This window comes from Auxenochlorella protothecoides (genome assembly GCF_000733215.1).
Source record: "Auxenochlorella protothecoides strain 0710 unplaced genomic scaffold scaffold88, whole genome shotgun sequence".
In the NCBI taxonomy this organism is placed as follows: Eukaryota; Viridiplantae; Chlorophyta; class Trebouxiophyceae; order Chlorellales; family Chlorellaceae; genus Auxenochlorella; species Auxenochlorella protothecoides.
Genome location: NW_011934128.1, coordinates 8,592 through 19,065, shown reverse-complemented (window position 1 = coordinate 19,065; position 10,474 = coordinate 8,592). Strand labels below are relative to the sequence as shown.

The window sequence follows — 10,474 nt, the reverse complement described above, 5'->3', positions numbered from 1 at the left end:
GTTCCCGTGCACAGCATGGGTGCACCTCGGCCCTGCCCAAGATCATCGTTGCTGGCTTCAAGGCGGTTCACCTCATCTACTTCTTCACGTGTGGCCCCGGCGAGGTGCGATGCTGGCAAATCAGGAAGAACTCCAAGGCGCCGCAGGTGTGCGGGCTGGTCAGCTGTGGCAGTGGTTGTTGAGTGTTGGGTGTGGGTGGCCCACTGCACACAGGCGGGGGCAATGTGCAGGTTGCAAACGCACAAGCTCGATGACGGGTGTGATGCGTGCGCTGCGCTGCGGGGTGACTGGAGCGTAGCGCGCGGCCCGCCTTCAGGTCGAAGGCACACAGGGGCGTGCAGGAGCTGAATGTGGCTGAATGAGATCGTGTGTCCCGCCTGGGTGCTCTGAACAGCATCACACTGAAGCAGTCCCCCACGTGTCAAACCCCCCACACTCACAAACACCTCCCCGACACCACAGGCGGCGGGAGCAATCCACAGCGACTTTGAGCGCGGCTTCATCTGTGCTGAGGTCATGCACTACGACGAGCTGAAGGAGCTGGGCAATGAGAATGGTGTGTCCTGGGGCGGGGAGGATGTGGTGCATGGCTGTCCATGCAGGGGAGGCAAGGTCGGCTCACCAGAGCATGATCTTCTTCAGAGCCTCAACCCTGCATACCCTCGACCTGGTTCCTCCCTCACCGCAGCCGTCAAGGCGGCTGGGAAGTACCGCCAGGAGGGCAAGACCTATGTCATGCAGGTGCGTGGGAGGCAGGGAGGACATCTGTGAGGGGCCCAAATGCTCCACGCCGTGGTTTTCCGAGCTGATGGGTGTGCTTGCTGCGATGGCAGAGTTTCTGTGCACGAGGCCAAAGACAAACACGGCAGCATCACCTTCCCACACCCCAGGACGGCGACATCTGCCATTTCAAGTTCAACGTGACGGCGGAGAAGAAGAAGTGAGGTCATTGGCGGGCTTCAGCTCGACAGTCTACGCTGAGGTGTCAGTGCTTGCCAATGGTCAGCATGCCACTGCATGGTCATGCTGTACAAGGAGAGCACTGGCAACAGACACTGTCCCAGTGGATCTGCACCAGGTAGGGAGCATAAAACTATCGTTTCAAGTCTGTGCGCCGTGAGGCTACATGCTGCCATGAAAAGCATGATGCATTGCAGCGGGATTCTACATTGTACGGTGGGGTTGACATTGCATAGTATTGCAACAGGGAGAGCAGGGCGCGGACTACTAGTGACCGACAAGGTATGATTTCTGACTCCGATGGTACTACCTCGTAAGGACCATGGTGCACCACTTCATCATAGTAAGACAGCTTAGGAGTCTAAATGCGTATGATCTCTCAGCATCCAGCCCGGTGAAACCCCTTCATGATGCCCCAAGCTCCGACCTATTGAAACTCAGACAGGGCTGCCTGGGTGCGAGGGCAATGCGTCACACGCTGATCGCCCGTGTCTGAGCATATAAAGCAGATACATGAATATATCTGCTTGGCGGACTCGGCCTGCACGCATGTACGTCCCCAGGCCGACGCACTTCCTCGCCCTCCCGCTAAACCATGTGCCTGGCCTGCAAGCCGCTGTGAGGGCAATCCAGACCGACCTGGTCGGCTGTGTGCCGTCACTGGCGCCCACCCTTGTCGATCCTGCCAGTTTGCACATCACGCTTGGAGTGCTGAGTCTCCAGGGAGAAGAGGCCTGCAGGTAAACTCTCGCGCTCACACTGGCAGGTCCGGGCAGGGATGGCAACCCGCCCGCTGCGCTGTAGCCTTGAGAACCTCCCCCATTGGAGGACACAAACTGCAGGGAGGTAGCCGATGTTGCCCATGCCGTCCTGCACGCCGCAACGCCTCCAGCCCCGTCCATCACCCTGACAGGGCTGAGTGATTTCAACCACCGGGTGCGCAGCTGGGGTGCACATTTCGGGCGGTGAGAGAACGGTGCAGACAGCTTCACACAACAGAGCAAAGATCATGCACTGACTCCTAGCCTGAGCTGTGCCAGGTTCTGTATTGGGACCTCGTGCCTGACGCAGGCAGGCGGAGCCTGGTCAGGCTGGCAGACTTGCTGGAGCAAGGGCTTGTGCAGCGGGGCCTGATGCAGCCATCTCGGCGGCCCTTCACTCCTCATCTCACCCTGGCCAAGGTGCCACCAGCATCACCCCGATTGAGGCAGGCACAGGGTGAGCGTGAGGTGGCGGTCTGGTGGGGAAGAGGTGCAGGGGACCTGGTTGGTGTGGGTTGCGCCTCAGCGACCGACGCCGACATCTTAGATGCTGCCGCCTTCACCAGAAGTCCAGGCAAGACTCGGACGCTTACGTATACCAACCACAGAAATAATCAAATCTGTTCATCATTCCATGCAGCCCCCAGAGACGTCCCTGCCGAGGCATACTCTGCCAACATGGGTGCAACATATGGCCCTATTCTGCTGTCCCAACTACAACTCTGTGCCATGCGTGGACGGCTCCCAGGGTGCTACTACCCGACTCTGTTTGAGCTCAGCTTGGATGGAGCATGAGAAGCGCATAATTTGGGCATTCCATCGTTCGTCAGTGTCCCACTCTGACGTGACCAGTGTGTCCATCAATTTAAAGCCACCGCAACATGCATGCAGACCTATCACACATACAGAAGACGGGTATGGCCTACGCTCCGTATTCCTGTGCAGTTGACAAAGGATCGACAATGAGACGGATGATGGATGGTTGCATCACATTCAACAAGTTGAAAGCAACAAGGTGTCTACTCCAGGTGCATGCGCGTGGGCAACAGGGAGCACACGCACAATTTGGCACCCAAGCATATCAATCTGGGCGCAACTAAATACAGACAGCTCAGAGTCGTAACTAGCTGTCTGGGAGTGTGTGCGTCCAATGGAACTGTATCCCTCTTGCAACCCCGCACTCCCACTGCTCACCCTGTGGGAGCGAGAAGGAACAGCAGTCACCTTTCACTATGTTGTGGTCCAGAATACCAGTCTAAGCAATGATACAAAGCCGTGGATGGCATTCCTTACTCTTTCCTGAATGTCTGCGCGGCGGTACCGCGGCGTAGCCAATGACCCGAAGAATGTGGTAACACATGGTTCCGGAAGTCGCGGTATGATCATATGTTTGTCAAATGATGATCAGAACGGGAGTCGTTGCGTCCAAATCCATCACAAGTGCGATCTGCACTCTCCGACCGTGCATTGTTCACGTCGGCATTTATCGACCGAAGTCCGGTGTTGATTTCTTGCGAGGGCAGAAACACAAGTGCCCCAAAGGTGGACTTCAATCCACGCCCTCCGCCATGGCTGATTCAGATGTGGATGAATATCAAAAACGTTGGGAGGCAAGCTGGAATGCAGGTCTCAAGCCCGGCGAGGTGAGCGTGTGCGACTCATGCCTGCACCACCCGCTTTGCTCCCTGTGCTGTGGTCTGGATCTCATGCGATGCTGCACAGTGCGACCCCCCCCCCAACCCTATTTCGATCAATACTTCGCACCACAGAGATTCGATGCATGTCAATCATCGCCTGCACTGCTCGACCTGCTAAAAAGGGGAACCGTGGCTGTGGAGGGGAAGAGGGTCTTCGTGCCGGGCTGTGGCAGAGGGTACGACCCCGTGACCTTCATCAAGGCTGGCGCCAAGGAGGCCATCGGCCTGGAGCTTGCCCCTTCGGCAGTGAGTGACTCGAGGGTGCAGTGTGAGCCGTGTGCAGTGTTGGCCGAGTGCGCGGTTGATGCGGAAACACACTGAGCGTGGAATGGCTCCACACGAGGACCATTGGTCCACGTGACCCATCCACCCATGCTGCAGACCCCTGCAGCCAACGAGTACATTGCAGCGCAGTCGGTGGATACCAGCAAGTGCTACGTGGAGACCGGTGACTTCTTCAAGTGGAAGGACCCTGCTGGCTTTGACGTCGGCTATGACTAGTGAGGAAGGGTTCATGAGCGTGAGGAGGAAGGGCGTGTATCCCCTGCATGGCCGTCTCTCACACAGAGGATGGTGGAGTGACCGGGCGCCATGATGCATCTGTGCCCAGACTGTTGTGCCCTCCCAAACTTGAATTCCGCCATGCACCTTCCAGTTGTTCGAGCCACTCAAACGCCTTTTTCATCTCCCGCAGTACCTTCTTGTGCGCCATGCATCCGACCATGCGCGAGGACTGGGCCAAGGCCTGGCATGGGCATCTGTCGCCAGGAGGCAAGCTCATCACCCTCATCTTTCCCATCAACCCTGCGGCAGACCCTGGACCGCCCTGGTACATCCACGCAGACATGTGCAAGGAGCTGCTCATCCCCGCAGGCACGGCAGTGGATTTTGTGACCAAGGGAGGGGGGGTGGGGGAGGGGGTTGCTGCCGTGCGACGGCAAGTGTGGCATGGCGAGTTCAATGCACTGTAGGCGACTGCCAACCAAGCCAATCACCCCTCGCAATCCCAGGCTTTGAGCTTGAAACCCTGGAAAAGGTCCCGGACGAGCTCAGTCACAAGGGCCGCGAGGGCATGGAGATGACGGCTGTGTGGCGGCGGATCTGAGCGCAGAGGAGCTGGTGATTTCATCACAGCTCATCCTTCCCTGGTGCACTGTGATGACACTCTGGATCGCCTGTAATCTAGCTGGCCTCTGGGAATGAACCAATGAAATGGGAGGGTGGGCTCACCGTCGATATCCGGTGTGGGAGACCTTGGCGTGGCATCGAAGCCGGTGCGCAGCATGGGACCCGCACATGGGTGCATGCCGGCCAGGCCCTGCAGGTTGAGCCCTTTTCAGACGACATGCGATCCCCTTCACATTTGTCGCACTGCTAGCATGGAGCGCACATTGCATTCCTGCACAAGTGCACGGCCCCATGTGGCCTCTCGCGTCGGAGGGCAGGCTCTCGGGATCCTGACGCCGTGTTCCCATGTTCCACATGCCGGGCTCGGCACGGTGCGGCAGCCCCGGAGGACGCCAATGACACCATGCATGGCTGTCAAGGACAAGAAGGGCCCCCAGAGATTAGAGTTTAGGTACCAGCAGTGTCAGTGATGGGGCCGCATGGGGTGGCCCCATCATGCATGGTCAATCCCTGTCTCATGAAAGCCGATGCTGCGTCCCATCCCTCCCACCCGCGCAGGCCCATAACAGACAAGGAGGCCAGTCTCCGAGTCGAGGTGGAGTCACCCTTCCGGAGTCTGAGGATCATAGTACTGGGGTTCTGCATCGCCAGCGCTGGCATCGGCTCCCTCTTCAGCCTCGTCTACATCCTCAAAGACGGGGTGCGATGAGGGTGCAGGCGCCCCTCGCCCTCCACGTGGAGCTGCTTGTCCAATCCTGGTGTGTGCGTTTCCAACCTGCTCCACCAGCGTGACACCCAGTCGCCTTGATGAGCCCCCTCGCCACCCTTCCCTCCCATCCCTCCAAGCAGCCTGATGCCTGGAAGAACCTGGGGATCAATGCGGGTGTGGTGGCCGTGGCCGCCTGGCTCCTGCGCCGCGATCTCAAGGCGCGGGGCACTGCTGTCAACCGCGTGATGCGGGAGGGCCAGCTGGGGGCGTGCGAGGTCCAGCTCCAGAACGGGAGGAGGCTCCGCCTCGCCGACCTCCGGTGGGCCGGGCGGGATGGAGTGTGCTTGGTTCCAAAACACATCCGAGAGTGGGTCTTTTGCCTGTGACACGTGCAGGGCGTCTCCAAGGCCTGTGGATGGATCTCTCAGTGACAGGTTTCTCCAAAACAGCTTTGCCTGGCCACCTCCCCCCGCCCCTTCCCGCACACACAGGGGGTCAGCACGGGTGGTGATCATGGTCGGGACGCGGGAGCAGGTGGAGGCCGCGGTGGGGGCCGCGGAGCCTTTCCGGGAGAGACTGCAGGCGGCGGGGGTGCTGCTGGTGCCGGCTGCCATCTACGACCAGGGCAGTGGCACCTCTGACGGCGCCGCACCCCAGGCCTCCGCCGCGGACCTCAAGTGCGCTCCGGCGGAGGGGGATGCTGTTGGCGTCGACTCATGCTGGGTTTTTGGCTTGGGGTCTGCTGCAGGGTGGTGGAGGTGCCCCCATGCTGGCACGGCGCCTGAGCCTCCATGTTCAGCCTCCAGCATTCGACCCAGCCCTGCGCCCGGCCCCCGCCGCAACCCCCCACTCCACCCGTCCCTTTGCAACCCAACCCCCTGTCCCAGGTGGGTCGCCCAGCCGGTGCGGCTCGCTGAGTGGCGGACCTGGTTCGAGCAGCAGACCAAGTCGCAGGGCACGCCCACCGCCGGGGGCCTGTACATCAGCCTGCGCCTGGATGGGCGCATCCGCGCCAGCGGGCGAGGCTCCCCGCCCTGGGAGCAGCTGGCCGCCCAGCTGCCGTCTGTCAGCGGGTTCTTTGGGGGCTTCCTGGACGGCATGGACGGCAGGGTCTGAGCTGAACCTGGGGCGAGCCTGTCACTGTTCAGAGTGCTCTGTCGGCATGTGGCTCGGGCGGTTTGAGATGCTCACGAGTAACGTCAGCCATGCCCCTGCGCATGCATGTGGGGCGGGTCAAGGTACAAGCCGACGTTGGAAAGGGCTAGGCAAGGGCACGATGTGTAAATATCATGAGAGGCCCGGGCGGTGTGACAGGGGCCGGACAGTGAGCCGACCACGAAGCGTGTGGCTTGGGTGCTTGAAGCGCCCAGTGCCAGGCAGCTCAGCCCGCCGCCGCCCGCGCCTGCTCAGCATGAAAGTAGGCAAACACCTGCTTCAGCATGCCCCTGGTCGGGCGGGCGGCGGGGCTGGCCGCCGCCACGACGCCCAGGTACCTCTGCACATCCGTCTTGCTGACGGCGGGGGTCCCGGTGCCCGGCCCGCCCTCCCTCGGACGGAGCCCGCCGGCGGCGTCGATGGAGTAGAGCGCCGCCAGGACGGCGACGGCCGCGCCGGCGAGCGCGTCGCCGCCGGCGTCGCCCAGCATGCCCACGCGTCGCCCGCCCCGCAGCGCGGGGCAGACCGCGTCCAGGACGGCGGGGAGGCGCCGGAGCAGGCCCGCCTTGTCGCGCTTGCAGGGCGGCACGGGCAAGGCCAGCATGCCCAGCCTGGCCGCTGTGGCGCCTGGCGCAGCGCCACAGTCCTCGCCCGTCGCCGTCCGCAGGTCCAGCACCAGATCCACGAGGAGGGCAAGCCTGTCCTGGTCGGCGTCCAGCGCCAGGAAGAGGTTCGTCCCGGGCACGACAACAGGCCGCCTGCTCGAACCCGCCGCCGGAGCCTGGGCCCCGACCCCGGCCCCCAGCCCCGCCGGCAGCGGGTGGTGCTGGTCCGTGCAGGTTCCTGCGCCGCGCCTGCGGCCCTGTCGGGGCAACAGGCCGCCTGGGCCTGGCCTGCCGGCCATGAGCCGGGCCGCAAGCGCCTCGGCGCCCGCTGGGCCGGCCTCCAGCAGCTGCCTGTGGTGCTGCCACATGACCTCAGGGGACAGGCCCCCGGCCCATGTCTCCTCATCGTCCCCGGCCCCCGGGACGTAGTCATACGGAAGTTGCAGGGCGTCTGGGGTGTGCGGGGATGGGGGTGATGCGGGTGCCGAGGGGTGAGGGCAAGGGTTGGGTGCCAGGCCCTGTTGTGAGGCCAGGGTACAGGGTGTGTGCATTCAGGAGCAGGAGCGCGAGGGGAGGGGCCCGCAGGAAAACATAACGAGACAGCACAGCGAGAAGCTTCGCATCCGCCCTGCACCGCCCTGCCCCCCCTCACCGCCGTCAGCCGTCGGACCGAGCTCCAGACATCGCCGCTGGCGCCCGGAGGAGAGGGAAGCCGACGCGAGGATCAGGGGTGTGAATGCCAGGTCAGCCAGGGAACCGTCCATCGCATCACCCCACGTCCGGCTGTCATGCGCGAGCCACATGCACCGCAGCGGTTTCAGGAGGGTGCCGGCGAGGCCGTGGATGTCGGGACAAACGTGCAAGAGGTCTGCCGCCCAGCCGTCCAGCCGGAGGCCGATCTGGTGTGCTTCGCTGTCCGGCACCCAGGCAGGGAGGTGGAGGGCTGCATCCCAGTCTGACTCGTCGACCGTCGTGCCCCGGAGCTGGGCCACTGCACGATTTACAACGGCCGCCCAGATGGGAAGGGTCTTGGAGAAGGCGTCCTGTGTGAACAGGACAGATACTTTTGAAAGCCCGGCTTGGAATCGGGACGGTCCCTGGCACCTTGCACGGCAAAAGTTTCCCGCAGCTGTCTTGGGTGTGCGTGAAGAGGGTACTGATTCTCCCAAACTATCCTTGGCCTGTGTGGCACCCCACCTCCACCACACTCACGGGGAAGCGCTTCCCACGGCGTGTGGCATCTACTATGATGCAGCCCCCATGCCTTGCAGACAGCTGCGCGACGTTGAGATTCAGGCGGGTCGTGGAGAAGGACCAGTTGCCAGAGTGCCCATCGGTGCTCTTGAACGCGCAGGTGTGGGTGGGGTCGGGCACGTACCACCCACCACACCGCAGATTGGGAAGGACCGGCACGCCCGGGTACCGGGCTGTCACATCCTTTACGAACTCATGGTCATGCACTATAGATGCGATGCAGTTGTAAAGTCCGTGCTCCGCGCGTTTGAGGGCTCTCAGGACGTGCGTGAGGGTGGGAACCTCGTTGCGCGGAAGATACTCCATATGCCTGGGTAGACCTCCGAGCCATCACCCTACACCCGTTTGCATGCATCCTTACTGATCTTGATGCCCTGCAGTTCGCAGTGCGGATGCACGAACGCGCTGCAGCATCGAGTCCCCTCGCAAGTGATGACGACAGTGGGGGGCACAACGCAGACCTGTTGTCATGTTGCCGCGTGTGCATTACCATGGGGTGGACTTGAAACACCCCTTCACCAACCTGCGAGCCAAAAAATTGACATATTATATATTGAAGTATATACTACATGCATGGTTATCGCCTCTGCTGCAGGCTCCTTGAAACTATGGAACAACGTGCCTAAGCATTATTTACTTTCCGTACGTCGAGACTCCATTACAACAGCCCAACAGCAAGGGTAGTCCCCTGATCTGGGCGAGGAGCCGGCGTTCGCCATGCTCGCAATCGCCAAGGCCTTCTCCCGGGCGTTGGGCGGGCGAGGGATCGAAACTCTGGGGGTACGTGCCTATGCCAAGGCACTCGGCGATCAGAGCACCCTCCCCCTGTCCACCGGTCGGCCCCGGTTAGTCATCCTGGGCACCGGGTGGGGCGGGGCGCGTCTGGCCCGCGACATCGATCCCAAGAAGTTTGACATCACGGTGATTGACGTGGAGACGGGGGATCTGGGTGATCCAGGGGCCCCCTGCGCTGAGAATATGAGGGCATAAGGGGCATGGTGGTTGATTGCCCCCCGCGGCAGCTGCATCAAGCCTTGGCAGCTGCATCAAGCCTTGGCACCCACTCCGTGGGCTCCCGTCCCCTCTTGCACGGTCTCCAGCGCCAAGTGGCGGCATCGTTGCCCCCCTTTCCCCCCTCCCCCAGATCATCTCGCCACGCAACCACATGGTGTTCACTCCTCTCATCGCTTCCAGCTGCGTGGGCACCCTGGAGCCCCGGTCTGTGACGGTGCCCATCACCGACATCCAGCCTGCCCTGCGTCTTCCCCAGAACAACTTCCTGGTGCGGCTTGGGTTGGTGCAGTGAGAGGGGCTGGGGATCGATGGTCATGCTACGCTGGGGCTTGTTGCGGCTCCTCCATCCCCCATGTCGCCTGTTTGGAGGATGCTCGCCCCGGCTGCCATGCCTGCTTGCTCACTCACGCTCTCCCCCCCTCTACCTTCCATCCATCCGCCAGCTGGCAGAGTGCGACGCGGTGCACACCCAGGACCGGCTGGTGGAGTGCAGCAGCACGCACGACGGGCTCAAGTTCTTTGTGCAGTACGATGTGCTGGCCATCGCCACTGGCTCCCAGGGCAGTACCTTTGGGATCCCGGGGGTCACCGAATACACCATGCCGCTGCGGGACGCCGCAAACTCCACCGACATCCGCACGCGCCTCATCCAGAACTGGGGCGAGTCCAGCATCCCGGGTGGGTGGCGGAGCGCTGGGTGCGGGGCGGCGCGGTGCTCGGGACTGGGGCATCGTGTTGGCAATGGGCCTGACTGGCACGCGGTGGGACGGCGTGCACCCGCGACAGACGATACCCAGGGCAAGACACCCCGCACACACACACCTTCGCAACACATCCCTCCCCCCCCCCTCCTCCTCTCTCCCTCCAGGCCGCAGCCCGGCGGAGCGGGCGCGCCTGCTGCACGTCTGCGTCGTGGGGGGCGGCCCCACCGGCGTCGAGTTTGCCGGGGAGCTGGCCGACTTTGTGCGCAAGGACTTGGCCAAGCTGGACCCCAACCGCGCGCGGGACATGCGCATCACGCTGATCGAGGCCGACCAGCTGCTCAGCAGCTTCGACGCGCGGCTGAGGGAGTATGCCGCGCTCAAGCTGACGCGCGCGGGGGTGCACCTGGTCAAGGGCATCGTGAAGGAGGTGTGTGTGCTTCAAGACAGTGGTGGTTTGTCTTCGTGCGCGGGGGGGGGGGGGGGGGGG

The 10,474-nt window shown here is 62.5% G+C and overlaps 4 protein-coding genes across 4 annotated transcripts in view; 3 read left to right on the top strand and 1 right to left on the bottom strand.

The window, feature by feature from the left end:
• F751_6399 (Obg-like ATPase 1) overlaps positions 1-944 on the top strand; it is a gene marked incomplete at both ends in the record, with an annotated part of 3,592 nt that extends 2,648 nt beyond the window's left edge. Inside the window, 4 exons of the mRNA XM_011397454.1 lie at positions 15-146; positions 463-556; positions 689-741; positions 891-944. Coding sequence (XP_011395756.1) covers positions 15-146; positions 463-556; positions 689-741; positions 891-944 — 333 coding nt within the window. The remainder of the gene's footprint in view (positions 1-14; positions 147-462; positions 557-688; positions 742-890) is intronic.
• Positions 945-3,289: 2,345 nt separating this feature from the next.
• On the top strand, positions 3,290-6,371 carry F751_6398 (putative thiol methyltransferase 2; the record flags this gene model as incomplete). The annotated part of the gene is made up of 9 exons (XM_011397453.1): positions 3,290-3,364; positions 3,491-3,664; positions 3,800-3,918; positions 4,113-4,326; positions 4,966-4,997; positions 5,105-5,246; positions 5,396-5,574; positions 5,747-5,932; positions 6,143-6,371. The coding sequence occupies 9 exons, from the start codon at positions 3,290-3,292 to the stop codon at positions 6,369-6,371; spliced, it is 1,350 nt and encodes a 449-aa protein (XP_011395755.1).
• Positions 6,372-6,636: 265 nt separating this feature from the next.
• On the bottom strand, positions 6,637-8,575 carry F751_6397 (Uncharacterized protein C3F10.06c; the record flags this gene model as incomplete). The annotated part of the gene is made up of 3 exons (XM_011397452.1): positions 6,637-7,466; positions 7,686-8,058; positions 8,213-8,575. 3 exons carry the CDS (start codon positions 8,573-8,575, stop codon positions 6,637-6,639), a joined length of 1,566 nt encoding a protein of 521 aa, XP_011395754.1.
• Positions 8,576-8,986: 411 nt separating this feature from the next.
• F751_6396 (putative NADH dehydrogenase) overlaps positions 8,987-10,474 on the top strand; it is a gene marked incomplete at both ends in the record, with an annotated part of 3,375 nt that continues 1,887 nt past the window's right edge. The window contains 4 exons of the mRNA XM_011397451.1: positions 8,987-9,190; positions 9,414-9,551; positions 9,727-9,961; positions 10,152-10,414. Of these exons, the coding sequence (XP_011395753.1) occupies positions 8,987-9,190; positions 9,414-9,551; positions 9,727-9,961; positions 10,152-10,414 (840 nt within the window). The remainder of the gene's footprint in view (positions 9,191-9,413; positions 9,552-9,726; positions 9,962-10,151; positions 10,415-10,474) is intronic.